A 24,181-nucleotide genomic window follows, 5' to 3' on the forward strand; every position below is an offset into this window, starting at 1 on the left:
TGAGGGTGCAGCTGTGCTGACCGCACATCAGTATTAATGACAACTTCTACCTCTTGCTAGTTCCCATCCCTTACCCACCTAAGGGAAAGCGTTAAAGGACTAGCTTCCTGCAGCATTCACTGATGGTAAAACTTTGTTCTGCAGAAGTCTTTGTGACAGAAATGAGCTTGAGCTGCACACGTCAAATCTGGATTCAAACTTTTCCAAAGGTCTGGTGTATTCAGATCCACAGTTTTAGCTGTTGCCCATCTCTAATGTTGTATGATGATGGTATTATTCTTACTTAGCACCTTTCGTTCTGGAAAATCTCAAAGCATTTTACAATCAGATATACGTGCTCTATACTGTTGTTATTTCATTGACCACTGAAATGTTAGCATCTCTGCGGAAATCCCAGCCTCCACTTAACAGTAAGCAAGTCTAACTGATCAGGAAGAGGAGAGGAATACTGTACTGGAGGCAGCATGGAATTATCCAGGATAGAATTTATCCACGACAATAACAACTTCCACGCTCTCCTGAAAAGAGCAGAGGGGCCTTGATGCCTATTTTTAAGGCCATAAGGGACTTCATCTGTCTGACCTCCTCTGTAACAGCCCAGAGAATTTCATTCATAGATTCATGTATCATGCTCATAATTTCTGGTTGATCTAAAGTGGCCAGAATCTCAATCTAATAGTTTTTAATCCTGTGCAATTCTGTTTATTTAATCCCAGACCTCCTGTGGCAGGTGGTGAATTAGAATTCAGGTCACTGCTCTCTTGGGGATAGCCTTCCTGAGTTTCTTTCTTCTGGATCAGTAGCTGAGGCTGTAAAGGAAAAAAAAAATACAGAAATCATGTCAGAGAAGATAACATGCAGAGCAACCCAACCAAACAAATTTGATAAAAAAAAAGTCTTTAATTAACAGCTTTTAAATGATGAGCTGTGCAAGATCAAGGAGATGCCTGACTTCTCAGCCCATGCCCACATTGGCTGTACGTGTGTACTGTATGTGGTGTCTGGTTGTGTGGTGTACTCGTCCAGGATGTGTGAGAGGGTGGAAAGAGATGTTGGAGGCGCTCCGCTACTGTATTTGGGAAGGTGGCAGCCCTGCAGTTTTGCAATGTCATTTTAGTGAGGAACACTCTTATCTCTGATGCAGGTGCATGAGACAGGAACCTGTCAGTTTAACTGGGAAACCCCAGAATCTGCATGTGGAATATCAGAAACACAAATTGATTGCAGTCTATGAAAGAGGAGGGTAGCTGTTCAGTTATGGTGTCTTTCATTTCTAGTCCATTTAACCCATTTGCAGATGCAAAATAAAGAGAATATTATGTGCACCAGTGTGCTGGATATATAGGAAGTTAGATACTCATATCAATTTACCAAGGACCCTGAAACTATCGATGTACCTCACTGGTCTACTATCCTTAGTGTGATATAACAGCATCAAGGAGGAATAAAGGATGGCATCACAATGGGATATGAGTCACTGGTCACATTTCACCATCAATATTCACAGATTCCAATGCAAGAAGGACAACTGTGATCATCTCGTCTGACCCCCTGCATGACACAGGCCATAAAACTTTCCCAAATACTCCCTTTTGAACTAGAACATGTCCTCTTTTTTTTTAAAGGCATCCAATCTTGATTTAAAAATTGCCAGCACTGGACATTGCCACCCTGACATTGGCACATTGTTCCAATTACTCTCACTTAAACATTTACACTTTATTACTAGTTTCATTTTCCACCATTGGCTTGTGTTATGCCTTTGCCTGCTAAATCAGGGGTGGGGAATCAGTCGGGGGCCAGAGGCTGCAGGGAGGTGGCAAGGGCAGGATGGCTGGCATGCCAGCGCAGGCTCCCCAATGCTGGGGGAGGCTCTAAGGCTTGGAAGCCAGATCAAGGCAAACCAGGGGCCACATCCGTCCCAGTAACAACTACGGATGGTTCATAGAAAAAGGGATCCTAGAAACCACTGAGATCCAGCCATCAAGCTAACCCCAGCTCCTAGGGTCCTATTAGAGTTTTACAAGTATAGGATAAACACCAAAAGGCACAGCACTTTACCGGCTAGGATGTAATTTAATCCATTTCATAAGCCAAGGAAGGGTAGAACCAGGTCAGTACTTGGAAAGTGACCTCCAATGAAGAAACAGGAGAGGCAGGAAGTAGTACTGGTGACTCAGTAAGGATTTCTGTCAGTGCTAACCCAGCAGCTCAGTGTGGCACCAGGGAGAACAGCACTGCAGGATGAATGTGTCCCATGGCACCTTTTTCAAGAGCAGTGGTGAAAGTCCCAGTGTCCTGACAAATTCCATCTTGGGAAATGATAGTCATAGAATCATAGGACACTAGAACTGGAAGGGACCTTAAGAGGTCATCAAGTCCAGTCCCCTACCCTCATGGGAGGCCCAACCACCGTGTAGATCAACCCTGAAAGATGTCTGTCTACCCTGCTCCTAAATATCTCCAATAATGGAGATTCCACATCCTCCTGAGGCAATTTACTCCAGTGTTTAACCACCCTGACAGTTAGGAAGTTTTTCCTAGTGTCCAACCTAAACCTTCCTTGCTGCAATTTAAGCCCATTGCTTCTTGTCCTGTCCTCAGAGGCCAAGGAGAACAATTTTCTCCCTCCTCCTTGTAACTTCCTTTCAGGTACTTGAAAACTGCTATTATGCTCCCTCTTAGTCTTCCCTTTTCTAAACTAAACAAATCCAATTCTTTCAGTCTTCCCTCATAGCTCATGTTTTCCAAACCTTTAATAATGTTTATTGTTTTTCTCTGGACCTGCTCCAATTTCTCCACATCTTTCTTGAAATGTGGTGCCCAGAACTGGACACAATACTCCAACTGCGGCCTAATCAGCACACAGTAGAGTGGAAGAGACTTCTCGTGTCTTTCTCATAACACTCATGTTAATGCATCCCAGAATCATGTTGGCTTTTTTTACAACAGTATCACACTGTTGACTTATATTTAGCTTGTGGTCCACTATGACCCCTTAGGTCCCTTTCTGCAGTACTCCTTGCCTAGACAATCACTTCCCATTTTATATATGTGAAACTGACTGTTCCTTCCTAAGTGGAGTACTTTGCATTTGTCCTTCTTAAACTTCATTTTATTTACCTCAGACCATTTCTCCAGTTTGTCCAGATCATTTTGAATTATGACCCTCCAAAACACTTGCAACCCTTCCCATCTGCAAACTTAATAATTGTACTATGCCATTATATAAATTGTTGACAAAGATACTGAACAGAACCAGTCCCAAAACTGATCCCTGTGGATCTCCACTTGTTATGCCCTTCCAGCTTGACATGATTATATTTTAGATCCCTGGATTCCCCTTGTAGTTTCATATGCATGAAGTGTCTTTCATTCTTTCCGAAAACTCTTGTATGATGTTGCTGTGCACTGCTCAATTCCTGCTCTGTTCCACCCAGCCTCAACCTAGGCACTGAATGAGACAGGGAAAAAAATACTATGGGATCATATGATTAAAGACTGTATTATCTGCCCAAAGATACGCATCAGCCCAAAAAAACAAAATCAAAGTTGTATAGGCTGCTATTCCTCATTTCTGAGTGTTTGACTTTGCAACTTTAATGTTCTTTTAACTAGAGCTGGTCAAAATCAGAATTTCTGACCTGTGGAAAGTGGTGATATTGTGGAAATTTGGTTTCAGACTGAATTGGGATGGAAAACTGAAATATCAATATTTTTCAGAGAACAGTAAGTGAAAAAAAAAAGATTGATTCAAAACCTTTCATTGCAACATTGCTGAATCAAACGCTTTCATTCTGGTTTGCTGAGCCAATTGAAATGCTTAATGAAAGGTTGGTTCAACATTAATCTGTGCCAGCATAAGCTACTATGGTGTCTCGTGGAAGTTTCAATTCCGGGTCCCCCTGTTTTCCTCTGTGGGCTGGTGCTCCCTGTCTGGATTAGGGTTGCCAGATAGCTTCACAAAAATACCGAACATGGCGAGAAATAAATTGGTTGAGCAAAAGCAAGCAAACAAAGTTGTTGAGCCAAAAAAAAAAAAAAAAAAAAACCACACCCCACAACCGCACCAAAACAAAAAGAGTCAAGGAACCGTTAAATCCTCACGCTTACTTTGCCCCCTCCAGATGTGGCAGGGGAAGAATGTCCCAAAAGGCCTTCCGTCTGAGAAAAACAGAAAATACCAGACAGTTTCTGTTTTTTTTACCGGGCAGAAGCCGCAAATACCGGACTGTCCGGGCCAACACTGGACACCTGGCAACCCTAGTCTGAATCACATCTTCATGATGCAGATGCACAGTCATGATAATTCCCATGATATATCACGTGGTTTCAACCAGAGGGGAGACTGTGGTGCACAATGGGAAGTGTAGTCTACTCAGGGAGTCTGACCCACAGAGAAGAACATGGGCCCAGAGCACCTGAGGCACTGTGTCAGCTCAAGGTGGACACAGATTAATATCCAACTGACCAGAAACAAACCTTTTTGATTGTATTTGAGCTGGAAATGTTCTGATTTGAATCCTAGACTCATAGAATACTAGAACTGGAAGGGACCACGAGAGGTCATTAGCCTATCCTTGTGGCTGTGACAGGGATTCTCGTTCGACTCCTGGTGGACATGGACTCCCATGGGTGAGTGGTGACTCCTGGGAAAGGTAGTGTCACCAGGGGGCTGTGCTGTGGTGTAGCTGGGGTAGGCAGCCCCGCAGAGCCTGGGGTGGGAATCCCCACCAGGCACGTGCAGGTTAAGGTCAGCGCATTTGCCCCACGTTCACTTTGTGCCTCTGTACTGGCCTGCTAGTGACACCCCACCCTGCTGCTGGCTGGCTGTCCCTTTCTTACTGGCAGCAGCGTCACCTGGCTAGCCACATGTGCACGCCTCCAGCACCAGCTGTGTGCAGTACTTGCCTAGGCTTTGGGGGCCTGGCTGGGCAGGGCAGGGGCTGGCCTTTCTCTGCAGATGACAGCTGATGACTGCAGAGCCTGGGTGACTTGCTGCGGCCAGGGAGCCAGTGGCAGAGTGCGACATGGAACCTGGGGCCCCTGCCCACTTGCTACCTGCTTCCTGAGCTGGGTGCTCCTAGGGGGTCTTGGCAGGAGCCTCGGCCCTGTGCCCAGGAGCTTGCTCAAGGGTCTGAATAAGTCAGAGCAGCTCTGCCATCAGGGGGCCAAAGCCTTGGCCTGCTGTTACTGTAGCTCACAGAGCATGACAGCTGGCCCATGGGACCCAGGATTCTCCATGTGCTAACTTCTGCCGCCCTCACTTGGCTCTGTGCTGATGCCTGCTGGGTGCACGAGTGGAGAGGTGCTCATCTAAGCTCTGTGTGCCCTGCCAGCTCAGGCACCCACTCACCACGTGCCTTGTTTAGGGTCAGCTCCCATGCTGATCACTGGTCATCACGTCTAGTCCTCTGCCCCCATGGTATCTCAACCCAAAAATATCTATTTTGTTTTCATTTTTTCTGATGGGAAATAAAGTTCCCTGTGGGAAACATTTTAGTTTTGTGGAAACTGCCATTTCCAATGAAAAACTTTCACGGAAAGTTCCCCAACCAGCGCTACTTTTTAATGTTGGTAATTTAAAAATAGCACAGGAAGTTTTAGCTGTCAAAGGGCAGTGCAAGACTATGCCACACAGGGACAATTTTTATTTTACTTGGGTTTGTGTTCAATTACACTCAGTAACTCTCACTGACTGTGGATGCCAGTCTGTCTGAGGTGGTCAGTTATATGGTTCTCATTAACATAGCATTGTAGTGTCTCCCGATGGTGCAGTTGGGGAAAATGAGGCACAAATAGCCTGACTTGCTCAAAGTCACACAGGAAGTTGATGGTAGAGCAGAGAAATCTAGTCCCAAACTAGTGCCCTAACCACTGGACAATACTTCCTGTGTGGGATCAGCCTTTTCAGTCTAGATCAAGTTAGAAGAATTTCTTAGTCTCTTTCTCTCAGTTCTTCCTACTCCTTACCTCACTTCCCTTTTGGATCCCACAGGAAGATTTTTGCATGTCTCTGAACTCATACCTGGCTGGCTCCACTCCACCCATCGCACCCCACATGCCACCCAGGGTGAGTCTGGCAGGGCTGAGAGTCATGGCTGAGCCAATCTCCTTCCTACATGTTTGTGTCAGTTTAACCACAGGGCAGCCTGTGCCTGCAGGTGTTTAACAGCTGGCCAATGCTCTGAATCTAGCAGAGAATCCCTGTCCCCCTCCCCACCACCCGTCATGCTCTTTAGGGAGCCTCAGTTTTCTGCATATTTATGTGTTTAGATTCTGCAGCTCTGAACTAATAGTGCACCCAGCACTGCTAAGCCCACTGCTCATCACTCCCACGATGAGTCCCACCATTCCATGGACCCAGCCCACCAGAGCTCCCCTCACACAGGTATCCAGCTCACCCATCTCTGTACTGGCCTGGGAGAAAAGATGGGCCTGGGCAATAACTAGAGATGGCCACACTCACGGATTATTACAGACCATTGGTACATTTATTAGGAATGTAAACAAACCACCACTGCCAACTCTTGTCGAGGACTGGTAGCATCTCCCCTCACATATACCTACTCTAACATGATAGTAACACAACTCCCTGGCATAGGACACCTTTGTCTATCCACCTTGACCAAGATGGGGCACTGACACCCCCTTTGCCTCCTATATCTCTTCACAGAGGTTGAAGTTTGCTGCCCTCAAGGCTGGACTACTTGGAAAATCCACATGACAGCAGACCTTAAAAACCACAAGTGTTGAGAATAAGAACAGAGAAAATGGAATTTAAGCAAAAGAAGCATTTTGCTTAATAGCACTTCTCATATGCTGAACCAGCTGTTTCCTTCTCACCTCAGCTACAGAGAAGAAAAGACATCCTGGCAGGCTCCTAGGGTGTGTCTAGACTACATGGCTCCGTCGACGGAGCCATGTAGATGAGTTTACTAGACATAGCAAAATGAAGCGGCGATTTAAATAATTGACGCTTAATTTACATAAAAATGGCCACCGTGTTGTGCTGATCATCTGATTGTTGGCACAGCGCGGTAGTCTAGACGGGGATCAGCCAACCCCAGAACCCTTTGTCGTCAGATCCTTTATGCCTCATGAAACTGTGTCCAACTGTGTCCAGACACTCCCCCTCACCACCTGTTTGTCAAATGCTCGCTCCTGGGAGTATTAGTGGAACTCACCTACCAACCCTTCCAGGTCATGGCACTTTCCCCCATAGGAATTCCCTTCCTCCAAGCATCAGGTGCAGCCCTTCCTTGGCTCTGAGAGCAGCCAATGAACCTATCCAGCTGAAAGGTTTGTCATGGGTCTATCCATTCTTCTGGGGAAAGGTATCTGATCATGACTTCAGTTTGGTTTGGGTGGTGTTTTTCAGCCCTATCCTCCCCCCTTACTCATCTTCCTTGGTTATAAATATAGAGCATTGACTAATCAGATCATCTGTCATAGGAAGTATCTCAACACCAACCAATTTGGTCAAAGCCATCAGAAGGCTGGGGAGTGGGAAGCTTGCAGAACTGATTTAACACAGCACTAGTTTCTGACACAAGTTCCCAAGGATGCCCGTGGGTTCCCTGAGCCCCACCTCCAACAGCCTTCTTGGGGAGGAATGCCTTGGGATGCACTGCGATCATCCCGGATAGCAGACCACAGAGTTTCACCCAGAGATTCCTGCAACAAGCCCAGATCTTGTGGTTGAGCTAGACCACTCTCTTTAGGAAGACACTTAAGCTTTACTTAAAGACTTAAAGGGACAGAGAATCCATCATAGTCCTTTGTAAACTGTTCCAACAGTTAATTATACTCTCTGTAAGAAATATACACTTCCAGGTTAGAAATAAGACATCTAGCCCTTGAGTCTCATTATGCCTATGTCTGCTAGATTAATGAGCCCTCTACTATCAGAGTTCTAGGTCTCTCATGACCTTCTCTTTTGCTTGAATTCTGAGCTTCCCCTTTTGAAATGAACCTGAAGTCTAGGGATCCCTCTTACTCTGAGGAAAGCACCACTCTTGCTGGGAAGCTCAGAAATCCTTTCTCTGCTTTTGAAGCATGGGGAATGGGGAGTGGAAAAGAGATGCTTTCTGATGTAAATGTAACCCATTACCAGAAGTTCCTGGCTCTCAGGTTAGCAGTGTTTTTGCAGCATATTCTGTCCCTGAGGGTAGGAAAGGAGGAAGAACATTGATCTCCTATCTGGCCAGATCAGTGCTCAAGTTGAATCCAGACCTTCCAGGCTAAAGAGCATCAGCACAGCTAAGGATCTTGGGAAGGGAAGCAGATCATAAATCTGGGGGATCCTCTGGGCTTTGAGAGAAAGAATGCAAGGAGAAGGAACACAAACATTTCAGCACTGTGGTACTCACCCACTTTCGGGGGCGTCCTCGTGGTCTTTTCTCAGCAGAAGATTCTACCTTTAGTTAAAACAAAAGATGTCATCTAGTCCTCTTTCATAACACATTGCAGTTGTGATCGATACGCTAAGGCCATGTCTGTACTACAGTGGCACAGCGACAGCATTGTAGTGCTACGGTGTAGCTGCTTCCGACAGCAATGGAAGGGGTTTTACCAACACTGAGGGGATAGTAGTCAGGTTGACAGAAGCATTCTTCCATTGACCTACCTGCTTCTACACCAGGCATTAGATCAGCAAGGATACAACACTCAGGGGGTTTGAATTTGTCAATGCAACAGTGCTCAGAGATGTGACTTTTTTACACTCCTGAACACTGGAACTATGTTGCCCTAACTTTTAAGTGTTGGCCAGGTCTAAACTTACTCACGGTCACTTATTTTTAAGGTCTTCCTGTGTGACTGCAGAGTATGATTAGGACTATAACAATTAGGAAGAGGTGGTGGGATCTTAGGAGAAAGAGAAGCAAGCAAAGGACGATGATGAATAAATAAAGGCAGAGGAAGAGAGGGAGGTTGCTGGCCATACAGCAGAGAGGAGAAGGACAGGCATTTGTGGATTAGGAGCAGGTAAACCGGGACTAAGACTATGACACCAAGAAGACATAGCTGTATGGGAGGGAGGACTTGGAAGACAAGTAGACAGATGAAGCAGAGGACTGGAACACACAGGAACAGTCTAGGTGTGCATCTACACTGCACCCATGGCTTGAAATAAGCTATGCAATTTGAGCTACACAAATTGTGCAGCTTATTTCGAGTCAATTTTGAAGTATCTTATTTCGTAATTTGGCGCTGTCAATACAGTGCCAAATTTCAAAATATCCCACTATTCCGAAATGTCCCTTTCTCCTCGTGGAATGAGGTTTACAGGGACGTCGGACTAGCAAGCCCATTATATTTCAAAATAACGGGCACACTGTTAAGATGCAGGATAGCTAGTTTGGGATACCTCTGGTATCCCGAAATAGCTCCACAGTGTAGACATAACCTAGAGTATTATATTGAGCAGGCAGAATTGGAGGATGTCAGAGGAGAAGCAGGCAAATAAGTATGAAAACTGAAACAACTAGGAGGAGAATGGATGCCAGAGAAGAAAAGGCAAGCTGGTGGAGATTTAGGAGAAGGGCTTGCCAGAGGAAGCAGAGGCAGTAGACTGAGGGAAGGAAGTACATGATTAGGAAGCAGAGGGTGCCAGATGGGATGGTGGTGGACAAGAAGTGCTAGGAGAAGGAAAGACACACTGGAAGAAGATGAGAAGTGGGAGAAGGAGGGCCACCACTAGGAGAAGCAGTGTGACAAGGAGGATAACTATAACTCAGAGAACCATTAGGAGGAGAAGGAACATGATGTTGAGGCTGATGATGACTCAGATGATGGGCAGGACAAGGAAGAGAAGGAGGTGGCCCTGTAGGTGCCAGCAATTTAGTGTGAAAGGGCTTAGGATGACTATGAAGAGACCTAGGCAGGGCTCACAATGAGAGAGAAGGCTAAAGGTGACTAGGCAATGGCAGATGATAGAGGACAATCAGTGGAGGCAGATGGAGGGCACAGGGTGATGATGTAGAAGTAGTTGTGGAAGAGGCATATAAAGTGTGTGGGATCTTAAAAGACTTGAACAAAAAGGAGACAACACAAACTGCCTGCCTTTAAATGAGAGAGCACCTCTCTCGTGCTCCCCCAGCAAAAGCCTGGAGAGACGGGTTTGCTTGCCAGTGAGCTCTGCAGCCTCCTGAACATATGCCATGGTCTCTTACCGTCTGCCCAGCACTGGAACTCAGTTTTTTGCTTCCTTTTGGCCTTCCTCGTGGTTTCTTCAAGGGCAAAGGTCCCAGAAGCTCCTGCTTGGATAAAAAGAGGGTAACCGTTACTCTGACAATCTGAGCACTAGCAGTCAAATAATAACTTCTAAGTATGTAGCCCAGTGAATCTCCTGCTGTGGTCCATGGACCAAGAGCAGAACCCAATGAACTTGCTGGTGTTCCATACCACTGGCTCTGCTCGTTTCCAGTGTCTAAACTTCAGTAAAAGACAGCTAAAGTGCATTTGCAGAACATACAGTATCCAGGAAAGAAGAAGGGTCCATTGGTGCTGGCCTGGGACTCAGATGAAAGGGCCAATTCCCTGCTCTACCACTGGTGTCCCATCTGATCCCGAGCAAGACACAGACGCTCTATGCCTCAGTTCTCCACAGCCATTGTGAAGCGATTTGATACCACAGTAATGGGAGCCAGAGACATCCCAAGACAGACACATATTTTCTGTGCAAATAACTGATAAAGTGATATTATGCAGTTGGAAATAGGAGGTGTCCATTGTGGCCTACCCTGTGGGAGCGCAACAGAACTCCTGATGTCACGCCCCGCCACAGCTCCCAGGAAAGTCTACAGATTATACTGGATGCAAGGAATCGCTTCTTCTGGAGCCAAATTGCAGGCACTGCTGAATATGGAACTACAGACCAGTGCATGATAGCAAGCAAAGGCTCCAATTTAAAATGCCGAGGGAGTTCAGGAAGTAGTTACCTGAATTGGAATGTTGCCAAAACATCAGGGTTAACACCTCAGCTCTTGCAAAACATACCAAAGGACCTCAAGCGGTTAGGAAGCCCTTGATTTTATGTCACATCCAAAAGACAACACATCTTAAGCAGCACAATGGCACCTTTTTAGTACTGACTCAGAAGCAATTTTGCTTTTACTGGATCAGCACCAACAAGAGAATAAAGCTTTATAGAAGGGAGAAAAAGTATTTGGTGACATAAACCAAACATACAAATAGACACATGCATATTGGCTCAAGTTCTGTTGAGTTCCTTATTTAAACTCTGATTGAAAAAAAACAACAACAAAAAAAAACCCAAGCAGGCTTCTTTGTTTTGAGGGTGTAAATCAGGAGAATGTGCGATGTGTTGTGTTCATAGCCCTGAAGGCTGAAGTGCACTGTACTAAGATGTGCTTAAGGCATCAGACTCATTTCACACAAGCTACCAGCTTTTCACCACTCTGACCTGATCTCAGTTGGAACCGTCAGCATCACGAAATGAAAGGATCTATACAGATCTTATTCTGAGTTGTCTAGGAGCCACCCACCTACAGAGACAGCTATCAGCAATTCACAATGTTTCAGTTCAGTCATCAGTTCAAAACAACCTTTTCCAATAATTGCATTGTTTGCGTATGTGAAACTAAGCTCCTGCCCTGACTCACTAAGATCTCTCTCCAGAATTCACCATATCTGAAATGTACAAAAATATCAGATGTTTGCCTTTCTGATCTATCACCGATTCCTATTCTTTAAAAAATGCATCTCATTAATGCCTACGTATAATATCAGTTTGTATACCGGGCTCACAAATGAGGGGCAATAAGTTTATCCAGCCAAGGCAAGGATTTTTTCTTGTAAATGGGGAAAGAAAGGGAAAAAGGAAAATAAATACAAGAGCTATCAGGAAAGTGACCAACAGGGAAGCCACACAAATAAAGACAATGAAGATGGTATCAGCAGGCACGTGTTGATTTCAGTTCTGTGGTCTCAGTTGTCAGTGATCCAAAACCTCACTCACTGTCTGAGCATGGAGCATGCCGATGGCCCTATTCTTAACTTGTGCACTCAATGCCCTGGTCTACACCAGAGCTTTATTTTGAAATAAACCCCCTAACGTCGAATTAAAAAGCAGAACGTCCAAACTACCAAGCTCGTTATTTCAAAATAACGGGCCACCTATTTCAAAATCTGTACTCTTGCTTTCCATGGGGAATAATGCTAATTGTAAAATAGTGGTAGCGTGGACACTCCAGTGCCACTATTTTGAAATAACGACTCCCCAGGATAATATGAACCAATTACTCCCCAATGCTTCCTGGGGCTCTAAGTTGATTGTAGCACATCCACATTAATGGAGCCTGCCTTGGACTAATTTTGAGGCTTTCCCATAGTGTGAGCACACTATTTCGATGTTGTTATTTTGGGAGTCATTAAATTGATTTTAGTTATTTTGAAATAGTTTCCTAGTGTAGACATGCCCGAAGTGACTTTCACATTCATAAGGGCACTGCACCATATTTTACCTTTGATATATGTGTTATAGATGAGGCACTCTGTTTTTTGGGGGGTTGACTATCTTTGGGGCAGTCGTCTATGTGTTTTCTTGATCAGGATTATTCTGAGAACAAACTATGAGCTTTACAGAGTATTCAGCTTTTTTTTTGGTAGTTTTGTTTTTCTTCATTTAAATCATCATTCTGAGGTGGGTTTGGGGATGAGGGGTTCAGGTTGCAGGCTACCCCGGGGAGGACAACCCCAGCCTGCTTTCACCAAGCAGTTTGGGGACAGGTGAGAAATGACTGTCCATGGTAGTTGCAGCAGGCCAGCCATGGGAGGAGTGCATGCCCCCTGGTTAGAGGACAGACACACATAGACAAACTCTCTCAAATATATAGAAGATAGCTGTCCCTTTCTCCACCCCATCCCCCTCCTGGCCCAATGGCATTATAGCTGTCCTGGTTCTCATCTCTGGCCCTTTGCTGCCACCTATGGTCATTCTGCAGTATTACTATCACTCCTGCCACATCCCTTCCTTTCCATGTTATGAGAAACAATCAAATTCCAGGCACATGCCATTATTCTGGCACAACCAAACCCTGACCTTGCTTTAATTTAAGTTTTGATAAGAGGAAGCTGCATACCAAATGTGGTGGTCCTAGCTCTTACCATATAGGAGGAGGTCTTGAACAAATGAACTTACAGATGGACAGACAGACAGAGACAGATTCGCATTCTAAAATATATAGCAAGATTTTTCATTTTCACAGTTGCACAAAAGTATGGGGTTTAAGAATATTTTAGCTGATATAAATTTAGGAGTTAGGGAAATTGTGGAGACAGGGTCAGACAATTATCTAATGACAGCTGATCTTGGGAGTCAAAAAGTTAAAGCTTTGTAACTAGTCAAACACAAATTGTCACCATCACATCAAAATATAGTAAGTAAATAAAATACTAATAAGTTCTCAAGCAACATTTTTCTTAATTTTGCTGATCTTAAAATGTCAGTGATCATTGCTGGAACTATTTTTTCATTGCTTTGTATATGTAGTGTGAAATCGACATTTACCAATGAAAATCTAACTCTGCCCTGCCTATATGTAGGTGTGCACATAGACAGAAGGATGCCTTAGTATATGTGGGTATGCCCATGTGTTGTATATGCACAACACATGGACATATCTACATGTTTCATTATAGAGAGCTGCCTACATTTCATTACATATATTTCATTCTACACATTTCATTGCATGGAGGTGTATATGCTGATGCATATATTTATTAATGTACCTGCACTGTAGCTATATATTGGTGTATATATAGACACAAATACATGCATTTGGTTTTGTATGCATAAAAAATGTGTGTGTTTTATATATATGTAGGACAAAGTGTTATTCATTCCAGCTGTGATGCATGGAATGAGGAGTGAGAGAACATATATCCTCTTCCTCTACCCATCCCCACAAAAGCAAAAAACTCCCTAGTAGGACGGGTAGAATAACTGATTTTTCAATTTAGTTGATGAACCAAAAAAATCCTTCCCGAAATTTGTTTGGGGTCAAATAAATATTGTTTTCCATCTGAAAAGATCATTTTGTTTTCAAGCGTTTTCCACTGTTTTTTTAGTTAAAGGTCTCTGAATTTGAAACAAAAAATGTTTTGTTTTAACTTTTTTTTAAAAAGCATGTCAATATATCAGGAAATCCCTTCCCTTGCTTTCCAGTTGAAATGATTCAGCAATTCAACCCAAATTTGCAAACCCTTATAGTCGACCCCAAATTGCATTGTTCAGTGAATAAACTATTCACCAAAAAACAATGTACCCAGGTAGAGATGTTAAATTTTGATTAATTGACTAATGGAATAGTCGATGCCATTCAATTAGTCGATAAGGGCACCTTTGCCTTTGAAGTATAGAAACAGACCCAGGGCTTTTGCTACACTTCAAAGGTGAAGGTGCTGTGGGGAGCACAGGGCCAGCGGATCAGTCCCCCACTGGCCCCGTGCTCCCTGGGGTGTATCAAAGTGGCAGCGTTGCGTGGAGCCCAGGGTCAGCTGGGGACTTCCTCGCTGACCCTGGGCTCAGTGTGACATTGCTGCTTTGAAGCACCCTCTTCTCTTCCCCCCTCCCTTGCTGCCTCTTTCTGATAGACAGAAAGGAGGGAGATGACTAGTCGACTAGCATGTTGACTATCCGATAAGCATTTGCTTATTGGAAAGTCGACTGCTCGACTAGTTGTTCACATCCCTACACCCAGCTCTATTCCCCAGCACTCTTGAATGCTGAACTAGGGTCATGGATAATTCTCCTTATGACACTCAATGGCCTGGGGGATGTGGACTGCCAAGTTGGATGCATGGTTGAGACAACTAAGTACTTGCCACTGGCGGCATATAACATGTAGTGTAACATGCTTTGCCAAGCAGCAGCAGTGTTTACTATAAAGTACCATGCCCCCAGATTGCCACAAGCCATGCTTGTCCTGCAGAGTTTCTTAATTTCATTACAGCCAGCTGTTCTTGGCTCTGCCAGTGAGCCCCTACCTGCTCAGTGGCTACTTACTAATCTAACAGGCTCAATTTTCTTCTTAAGGCCGTGGGCACTCACCTGAGGTTGCTTCTTTGGTCTTCCCCTCTTCCTCTTGGGTGGCTCCAGCAGAGGAGATGAGTCCATTTGCTTCTCATTGCTGCTCATGGTGGCCCTTCCCACGTCTCACAGATGGTGGCCCGACAGGTTATTTTCCCATGGGCAGCTGATGCAATGGGAATGAAAATCTCACCTCCTTGCTCTCTTTCCACTCCGTCGTAAGCAGACCCCTTCTCCACCTGTAGGGACTGAAGTGAGGATAGAATCAGGCACGACAGCACCATTCCTGCTGAGGGGGAGGGTCTGAGGACACAGCTGCCTTCTACAAGCACAAGAACATGTCGTAAGTAGTGATTTGTTCTCCCTTCCCTCTCCTCTGACATGAAATCCTTGCACTGCTTTTTATTGTTAAGAGGGGATGCAGGGCTTGTGTTAGCCCTCAAGGTGGAAGTTCTCTGATTATTTTTGGACTGGATATCATATGGACAACAGTAGTAGAGGTTTAGATTCAGGGCTTATAGAAGGTTTAGCTCCTTTGGATGACAGATGGCATATCAGCATTCCTGTAGGATGGGGTAGCCTTTGAAGGACACAGCAAGGATGTGCAACCCAGGCCCAGGTCTCCTGGTGGGTTTTCTTTAGGACACATTAATTTTTTGGCTCCTGAATACTGCTTTAGACAAACTAACATTGAAGGAAAGATACTGCAATAAAATAACTGTTTAATGTCCATGCCACCCCTTCCCATCTGACTCTTCTCTCCCAGCCCCATGTAGACCCCTCTGAGTTTGGAATCTGCTCTGGCCTTGGGATGTATATGTCTCCAAGAAATAACTCAGGCCATGAGCTGTTGGGAACCTGTGAGGGACCAGTCACTTTCCTTGCTCATGCCTGAGGGTTCTCCTCCAGTCCGGCTGCTGGAGAAAAGAAGGAAGTCAGACTGTGAAGTTCCTTTGGTCCCAGTGCTAGTGGTGGGATCTTGGGTCAAGGACCTCTTCTCTGGGTTCTGTGGTCAGAAGAGAGTGGTGGAAGTGGAATAAATCCAGCCTGAGCTGAGGCGGAGGGGTGCAGCTCCCAGCAGTTACCTGTGCTGGTTGTGTCAGACCATCCCTGATGCAGACAGGTTCTCAGCACAGCTTCCAGTTTGCTGCTCTGCTGGGGAAAGACACTAACTACATATGCCATCTGACCGGCTAGCTCTCTGCTCTTCATTCCCTACTGCACCGAATGCCAAAAGTGTCCGGAAGACTATGCTGAGCCTAGGGAACTGAGCCCTGCTGGATTAGGCAAACACAGACTGGAGCCTCAGCTGAATCCTCTTTGGGCAGTAATTCTGATCACAAAATAAACAGTCAACAACAGCATGGCTGGGAGAAGCCAAAGCCATTCCCTGTTCAGGAATCCCAGCACTGAATATGCACAGACATTGTGCCCCCCCCCCCCCTCCTTTCCCACCACACCTTCAGAGAGCACGTAACTCTTTCTCCTCTTCTGGACAATCTTGAGACTCCTAGTCCATTAAATCTCTTCTCCTGTGGAAGTTCCACCCCTGCCTCAACCACGTATCATTGTTACTGTCTTCATAGCCTTTCCTGAATTGGGGGTCATAATGATGAGTCCAGAGAGTGCCCCCTTGCTTCAGGGTGGGATGTTGCAGGGGCTTTCATCACCGTAGGGCTGTCTGTCTAGTCAGCCCTCCAGCTGAGAAGTGGCTAGTCCAAAGTGCTTTGGCGGTAACACCCCATCCTGTGCTCAACCTTTACGTGGAGTTCCACTGCCTTCCCCAGCTCTGCTATCCCACACTGGTCCACCCCGCCTATGCCATCCTGAAGGTTCTGTCCTCCAAAGGCCTCTGGTACATCAGCCCTCCACAGGAGCAAGCCAGCCAGCCACTTCTTCCCCAGACGGAGCACTCTCAACTTGTTTGTAAGGCCCAGGTGTCTGCTAGAACATGATCTCTCTTTCAGTCCTGCTCCTTCTAGGTGGTGTTTGGTCCTGCTGCGAGGGCAGAGGACTGGACTCAATGACCTCTCGAGGTCCCTTCCAGTCCTAGTGTTATATGCTTCTATGACAAGTAGCTATCTAACCGCTGCCCAGATGGAGTGAATGTGCCCAAGTTAACTGTAACCTTGTCTCGCTTGCGACAGGGTTCCCCTCACACAGGGGTTAGTGGTAACATTTCTGAAAGATTGTTCCTAAGTCACTTAGATGAATCCTGTTTTCAAAAAGTGATGTAGGCACTTAGGACCCTATGTCCCACTTGCTTTCAATGGGAGTTAGGCTGCCAAGTGCTTGAATGAGTGCGGAAGATTTTAGCCGAGGAGACTAAAGTGGAACACGGTATCCCAGAGGACGCTGATTTATATTTTCTGTATTGTTCTACAATAATGCCTGGGAGGGAATACACGGGGTCCGGGTCCTGCTCACAGGTGAATGGCAGTGTTTGTTACATTCTGCACAGCTGCCACAGAGGAGCTAGTTTTCCCCGTGTGGCTTTGAGACTTCTGGCACAGTGATGGCGAGTGGGGTGCAGAGGCTGCTTGTGACATACACAGAAGAGAAGAAGAGTAAATGGGTAGACTGGACATGGCTATAGCGTTGATATTTGAGGTGAATGGAAGGATGTTGGTGAAGCTGGCTTGCTAAGCAAAGCAGTGGAGAAGAATCTGTGGTCATGCAGGTAGCCCATGGGCAGTGGGCACCTAATGTACGTGGAGAAATGCTTCTCAGACAACTAAAACAATTTAGTTTTGATGGACATTTTTGTACAATCCCTAATGCAGAGTGAAAAAATTACTGATGGGGCATGGCTGACATCACCGATGAAATCATCAGACCTAGCCCTTATATTGCTCTTTTTATCAGTCACTCTCAAAGCACTTTACAACGGAGGCTGGGGTCATTTATCCCCATTTCACAGATGAGCAAACTGAGACCCAGAGCAGTGAAATGATTTGCCCAAGGTCACTTATCAGGCCATTGGATAAACTGGGAATACAATGGAAAGGATGACAAGTATCAGAGGGGTAGCCGTGTTAGTCTGAATCTGCATAAACAACGAGAAGTCCTGTGGCACCTTATAGGCTAACAGATTTATTGGAGCACAAGCTTTCGTGGGCAGAGACCCACTTCATCAGATGCATCTGACAAAGTGGGTCTCTGCCCACGAAAGCTCGTGCTCCAATAAATCTGTTAGTCTATAAGGTGCCATAGGACTTCTCGTTGTTAATGTAAAGGATGTACTTGGATGGCGAGTGTGCAGGAAAATGGGGCAGAATTAAGATTGCTAAGGTACCTTAACGCCTCACCTCCATATTTTTAATTATTGGGTTATTTTTGTAAAATGAAGATACCCTAATAGGGTTTTTAAATATATATTGATGCAATCTTTTAACCTTAATCCTAGCTCAACCAAGCTTTTCCATCCCCCTGTGCCTCACATCGCTCTATATTTGTGTGAATTGATCTGACACACTTTGGTGCTGCATCAGAACGATGAGTCTAATGAAGCGTGTGCTGGACTCCAGAGAGGCCTTGGCAAACTCCTGGAACTGGAGTTCTGGATGTTTTGCTGGATCTGCCAGTGAAACTCCTTCCCTCCAGCTTCCCCTGAGAGTTCTAGCAAACTCCACAGGGGATGTGTGTGTGTGCAGGGAAACTATCCCCCGATTGTAGCCGATCCTCAGTGAATAGCTAAGGGGTGAACTAAATCCTGACTTGGTGTGTTGGGTGTAAATGTTCATGCACAGCAGACATAGCATGCAGCACTCAAATACTTTCCTTTGCATAAACTCAGAGGGGCCTAGTTCCTGTACAGGGACCACTTTCTGTGACAGATGGCAAACTTTATAGAGTCTGACAAACTTTATAAAGGCTATCAGGCCTGCAGAAAAATGTAGGAAGGTTGCCAAGAGCTGTCCATACATTTCTTTTTTCAGAGGTGTGGATTTGTGGGGGCAAGGTGATGAGAAGAGTTTTGCAAGCAAAACTATCCAAGCAGAAGTCCTTGGAGGGGTGGCTCTTAATCCCACAGAAGTGGATGCAAGATTTGTCCAAGACAGCGGTGCCTGGAACAACCATAGTACCTTGTTCTTACACAGCATTGTTCATCAGTAGCTCTCTGGGCTTTACAAAGGAAGCATCATCATTCATGTTATATTGGTGGGGAAACCAAGGCACAGGTAAGTGAAAACATTTTCTCCTGCAAGGGGAAGGACTAGAACGCAGGTGGCCTGACTCCCAAGCCAGCACTCTAATCACTACTCTATGGATTTATAAATGCCCCCCAAGATATCGCAAGCATGTGATGAATTCTGCAGTGTACCAGACCTGTCCATAGCTTAGGGGAAGACATAAGTGCCCTCAGGGGAGGCCTCTGATATATTTCACACCTTTCTTTTTCTGAGTATCTCCAAAACTGAACAACCCTTTTTCCAGAAACACTCCTGAGCACTTTATCTCACTAGGGAAATCTGTCATTTCTAAGCCAGTTTTTCTTTTGTAGAAATACGTGCCAAAAATGTTTTCTGTAAGACCCTTATCTCAGAAACGGTTTGCAAGATTGCCAGAAATGTCTCATCCAGCCACAACCCACACCTGCAAAATGTAAAGTGTGCACGCAACCTTTTTTTAAAGGACTAATGAGGCGTAGATAATGGAGCCCTTGTTCTAACTTTGACCATAGAACTGTCACTATAGCTTTAAAAGGAAAAGAACATTCACAGAGCAAAACTCTCACTCCACAATATAAAGCCATACTCCACTCTCACTTAAATTGATGTCAATCCAGAGTAATTCGGTTGATATATCAGTATGGTCAGGCGTGATTCACATTGGTAGCAGCAATAGCAGAACTTGACCCAAGCCCTGTATCAAATTGATGAGGATAGAATACTGAATACAAAGGGGCCGAGAAGGCAAGACAGAGAGAAACCTTTCATTTCAACAACTGTAGCAACAATGTTCTGCTTTCACTTTATGGGAAATTACTTTCACCTTCCGAGAAACCCAACACTAACGTCTCTACAGACGCAGATAGCAGATCAAGAGATATCCGAACTCTCTGTCATTTCCAATGAGCACTTCAGCCAGTGCACTGGACTGTCTGGGACACTGAATGTTATCTCCAGGAAAAGTGGCAACAGTTTGGAAAATATCCCCTCTCAGGCAGACTCCTGTATGGAAATGAAACCATCCTGCCTAGACTGTCCCTCGCAGGCCAGAGAACATGATTGCAAAAACACTGCAGCACCAAATCACCTGGAAAAATTCCCCCCTTGTGCAATGTTAACAAGGTGAACTTCCAAGCAGGTATAACCAGAGCCCCAGGAACCTGCAGAGATGGCACCTGTTCTGCGTTTTTTATGCCCAACACCGACAACAGAACTCTTTGCTGACAGGGGAGGGAGAGATGGGCCCTCTAGAGCAAACCATTGACCCATTATTTGACAGTGGTGGTGAAAGCCAACTCACAGCCCATGAAACAGCTATCTTCTCGCTCGCCCCATAAAGTACCACGAGGACAGCAGCTGTGCAAACCTCCCTGCTTCACACCTTTACTGAGAAGGCCAATTCAGGTGCTGAGGGAGAAGTTTTATTTGGGTTCTGGGGGTTTAGTTCCTGATAATATTATAGAGTCTCCTGTGCACTCCCAGGAAAGACACTTGGTTTCTCTCTGTGCTTTAGTTTCCCCATTTCCTCACCGAGAAAATGGGAATAAACTTTTAAGTCCTCTGGTACCATGGTGATGAGCATGAAGTAAGTATGGGTATGTCTACACTACCCCGCTAGTTCGAACTAGCGGGGTAATGTAGGCATACCGCAATTGCAAATGAAGCCCAGGATTTGAATTTCCCGGGCTTCATTTGCATAAGCGAGCGCCGCCATTTTTAAATCCCCGCTGGTTCGAACCCCGTGCCGCGCGGCTACACGCGGCACGAACTAGGTAGTTCAAACTAGGCTTCCTAGTTTGAACTACCGTTACTCCTCATTCCACGAGGAGTAACGGTAGTTCGAACTAGGAAGCCTAGTTCAAACTACCCAGTTCGTGCCGTGTGTAGCCGCGCAGCACGGGGTTCGAACCAGCGGGGATTTAAAAATGGCGGCGCCCCGCTTTTGCAAATGAAGCCCGGGAAATTCAAATCCCGGGCTTCATTTGCAATTGCGGTATGCCTACATTACCCTCCTATTTCGAAATAGGAGGGTAGTGTAGACATACCCTATCTGAATAAGTTGGGGGGAGAGGAAGAGGAGGATTCATTCTCTGTCCATTCAGTCCTTCACCATGCTGCAGAGATAGCCAGCAATGCAGTCATGTCCTGCCAGTTGTGATGGCAGCTTTGGGGATCAAAGGCCCATCTGCTAGGAAATAGACTGGTGTCACCAGCTCTTCTCACACACGGACCACTAGTCAGCTACCTCCTCAAAAGGGCTATTTACTGCTGCCATCAGCTGGGTTCAACCAGTGACGTAGGTTATGTCTCCATTTCCCATTACTCAGTTCCTCAATCATCCAGTTTCAATCATTTTAAGAGGAATTTCTAGGCAGAAACCCCATGTTTCACGCTGTTTATTCTTCTATCTGCCCAGCCACCTGGGTGCTCTTCAGAGTAGTCTGGGTACAAAATTCATTAAGATAACCCAATAAATCATGACAGTGGGCTCTGCTCTTGCTACCCAAGGGTATATCTACACTACAGCATTATTTCAAAATATCTTATTTTGAAATAGTTAATTCGAAATAAATCATTTCGAAATAATGTGTCTACACACAAAATGCATTTCGAAATGCATTTTGCTATTTTGAAATAGCGCGTCCACACTGAGTGGACGCTGCATTGCATTTAAGGTAGGCCAGAACCAGGTCCGGCAGGGCATCGGGTCAGGAGTTACTTTGTGTGGCTGCTGCCTGAGGTTATCTGAGGCCTGTGCTTAAAGGGACCCCCCCCCGGGCAGCCGGTTCTCAGCTTTCCCTGCTTGCTTGCCTACCTCGATGAGGGACAGCAAAGCATTTTGTCTCTGTGTGCTCTGGTTCCCCTCACTTGGGACACCACAGCACTCTGCAACATGGAGCCGAAGCTGCCCCATGGCACTCTGGTGCTTCTCATGGACGTGTTGCTGCAAGCCTGGCTGCACTTTCTGCAGACTGCCATCCGGGAGGTCCATCGGGGGGCCGTCAGTATCCAGGAGGCCCTATGGGAAAGCTTCCACCCTGAGGAGCACTAAGAGCGTCCCTGGTCTGTCCCACTGGGGGCTTGTGCCTCATTCCTCCCTCATGTCCTTCCACTGACCCCTCCCTAATCCCCCTTCCTAATGTCAAATAAAATACATGTATTTTCATGAACACAAACTCTCTTTATTTAAAACAACTGGGGGGGGGAATGAAACTCTGGTGAGACTGGGGAAAAGAGTCTGGAGAGGAGAGAAGAGAGGGTGGCAGAGGGGAGGGGGAAACCTGGGAGGAGGGAGCTGTAAGGGGGAAGCAAGGGGAAGATGGGGGAGGGGAAGCTTAGGGCTCAAGGTTGGGGGTCTTGCCGGACCATCTAGATTTTCATGCAAACCTGCTCCTGGGTTTGCATGTGGCCTTTGGTGGCCAGGCTGGCAGCTATCCTGCCATAGACGGCCATGTTCCTCCATTTAGTGAGGAGCTCATGGACATTGGGGGCACCCTCCCCAAACCTGAATAAGGTCCATGATCTCCACCCTGGACCAGGAAGGTGCCCATCTTCTCCGGGCCCTGGCAGGCACCTGGGAGCTGGCAGACTGCTCCTGGGGAGTGGTGGAGGGCTGGCTGGCTCATGTTTTGGGGCCACTGGGTCAGGGGCAGTGACTGCTGGCTGTGGGCTGGCAGGCTTGGAGCTGGCACAGGCACTGTGACCAGAGTCGACTCCTTTAAGGGCTCCAGGGAGGGGGGGAAGAAGAGGAGTGTTCTTGGTTGAGGCTGGAATGGCCACCAGGGCACCCTGGGAAGGCTGGAGGCCCCCTATTTCGATATAAGTGTCTATACAGCACTTATTTCAAAATAACTATTTCGAATTTGGCGTTATTCCTCGTGGAATGAGGTTTACCAAATTCAAAATAAGCGCTCCGCTATTTCGAATTAATTTTGAAATAGCAGTTTGGCTGTGTAGATGCTAGTAAAGTTATTTTGAAATAACAGCTGGTATTTCAAAATAACTTTGCTCTGTAGACATACCCCAAGAGTCCAGCCTCTCACTCTAGATTTCTTTCTCTAGGGCTACATCTATACTGCTTCCTTTTAGCGCAAAAGCTAGTGCAAATGAAGCACGGATTAGCATATTGCCATGCTTCATTTGCATAATTAATTAGGGGCCATTTATGTGTAAGAGGCTTTTGCGCAAAAAGGAGCTGTGTAGATGGCTCCTTTTTGCGCAAAATCCCCCTCTTGCGCAAGAGCCATTCTTCCTCATTTTTTCAGCTTGTTCCAATTTCACTGTAGCCCCTTTTAGTTTGTGTCCCCTGTGAGCACAGCTGTCTTGGTGAGGCACATGTGAAGAGGCAGGCCCTGACATACCCTGATCCAAGACCATGGAAGACTCTGTGCCAGATTTTCAAAAGCATTAGGCACCAAAAGATACAGATAGGCACTAAGTGTGATTTTTTTCAGAAGTGCCAAGACATCTAACTCTGGCTGAGATCTATGGGTATGTCTACACTTGCAGCCTATTTCGGAATAGGGCTGCAAATGTAGGCATTCGGACTTGCAAATGAAGCCTGGGATTTAAATATCCCGTGCTTGATTTGCATCTTCCCGGCCGGGCGCCATTTTTGAAATGTACAAGCCCGGAATAACTGCCCGCGTCTACACGCGGCAGTGAAATGGGCGTTCGAAATAAAGCCCTATTTCGAACTACCTGTTAAACCTCATTGATTTGCAATTTCGAATGCCTGCATTTGCAGCCCTATTCTGAAATAGGCTGCAAGTGTAGACATACCCTATGGGATTAAGGCACATTTGGAAAAGATATCCCACTAGGCATCTCTCTGGCTGGTGCCTTGGAGATTCTGACTAGGGCTTTGAACTAGATGAGGTGGAAGCAACCAGGGAATTGGTGGAAAGCACGCAGAACTGGTCTGAGCACTTTCAGCTGCCGGTCATATTCATGC

General features: G+C 45.9%; 1 protein-coding gene across 4 annotated transcripts in view; it reads right to left on the bottom strand.

The window, feature by feature from the left end:
• The window catches only part of LOC149523776 (uncharacterized), a 49,043-nt gene that overhangs the window by 3,730 nt on the left and 21,132 nt on the right, over positions 1-24,181 (bottom strand). For all 4 annotated transcript variants that reach the window (XM_089781058.1, XM_089781057.1, XM_089781056.1 and 1 more), the window contains exons 4-7: positions 15,077-15,303; positions 10,176-10,259; positions 8,373-8,420; positions 719-809 (exon numbers count right to left, since the gene is read on the bottom strand). In XM_089781058.1, the coding sequence (XP_089637184.1) occupies positions 719-809; positions 8,373-8,420; positions 10,176-10,259; positions 15,077-15,163 (310 nt within the window). In that variant the 5' untranslated portion in view covers positions 15,164-15,303. The remainder of the gene's footprint in view (positions 1-718; positions 810-8,372; positions 8,421-10,175; positions 10,260-15,076; positions 15,304-24,181) is intronic.

The sequence above is a fragment of the Pelodiscus sinensis genome, chromosome 11 (genome assembly GCF_052426305.1).
Source record: "Pelodiscus sinensis isolate ZL-2025 chromosome 11, ASM5242630v1, whole genome shotgun sequence".
NCBI classification, from domain to species: domain Eukaryota; kingdom Metazoa; phylum Chordata; order Testudines; family Trionychidae; genus Pelodiscus; species Pelodiscus sinensis.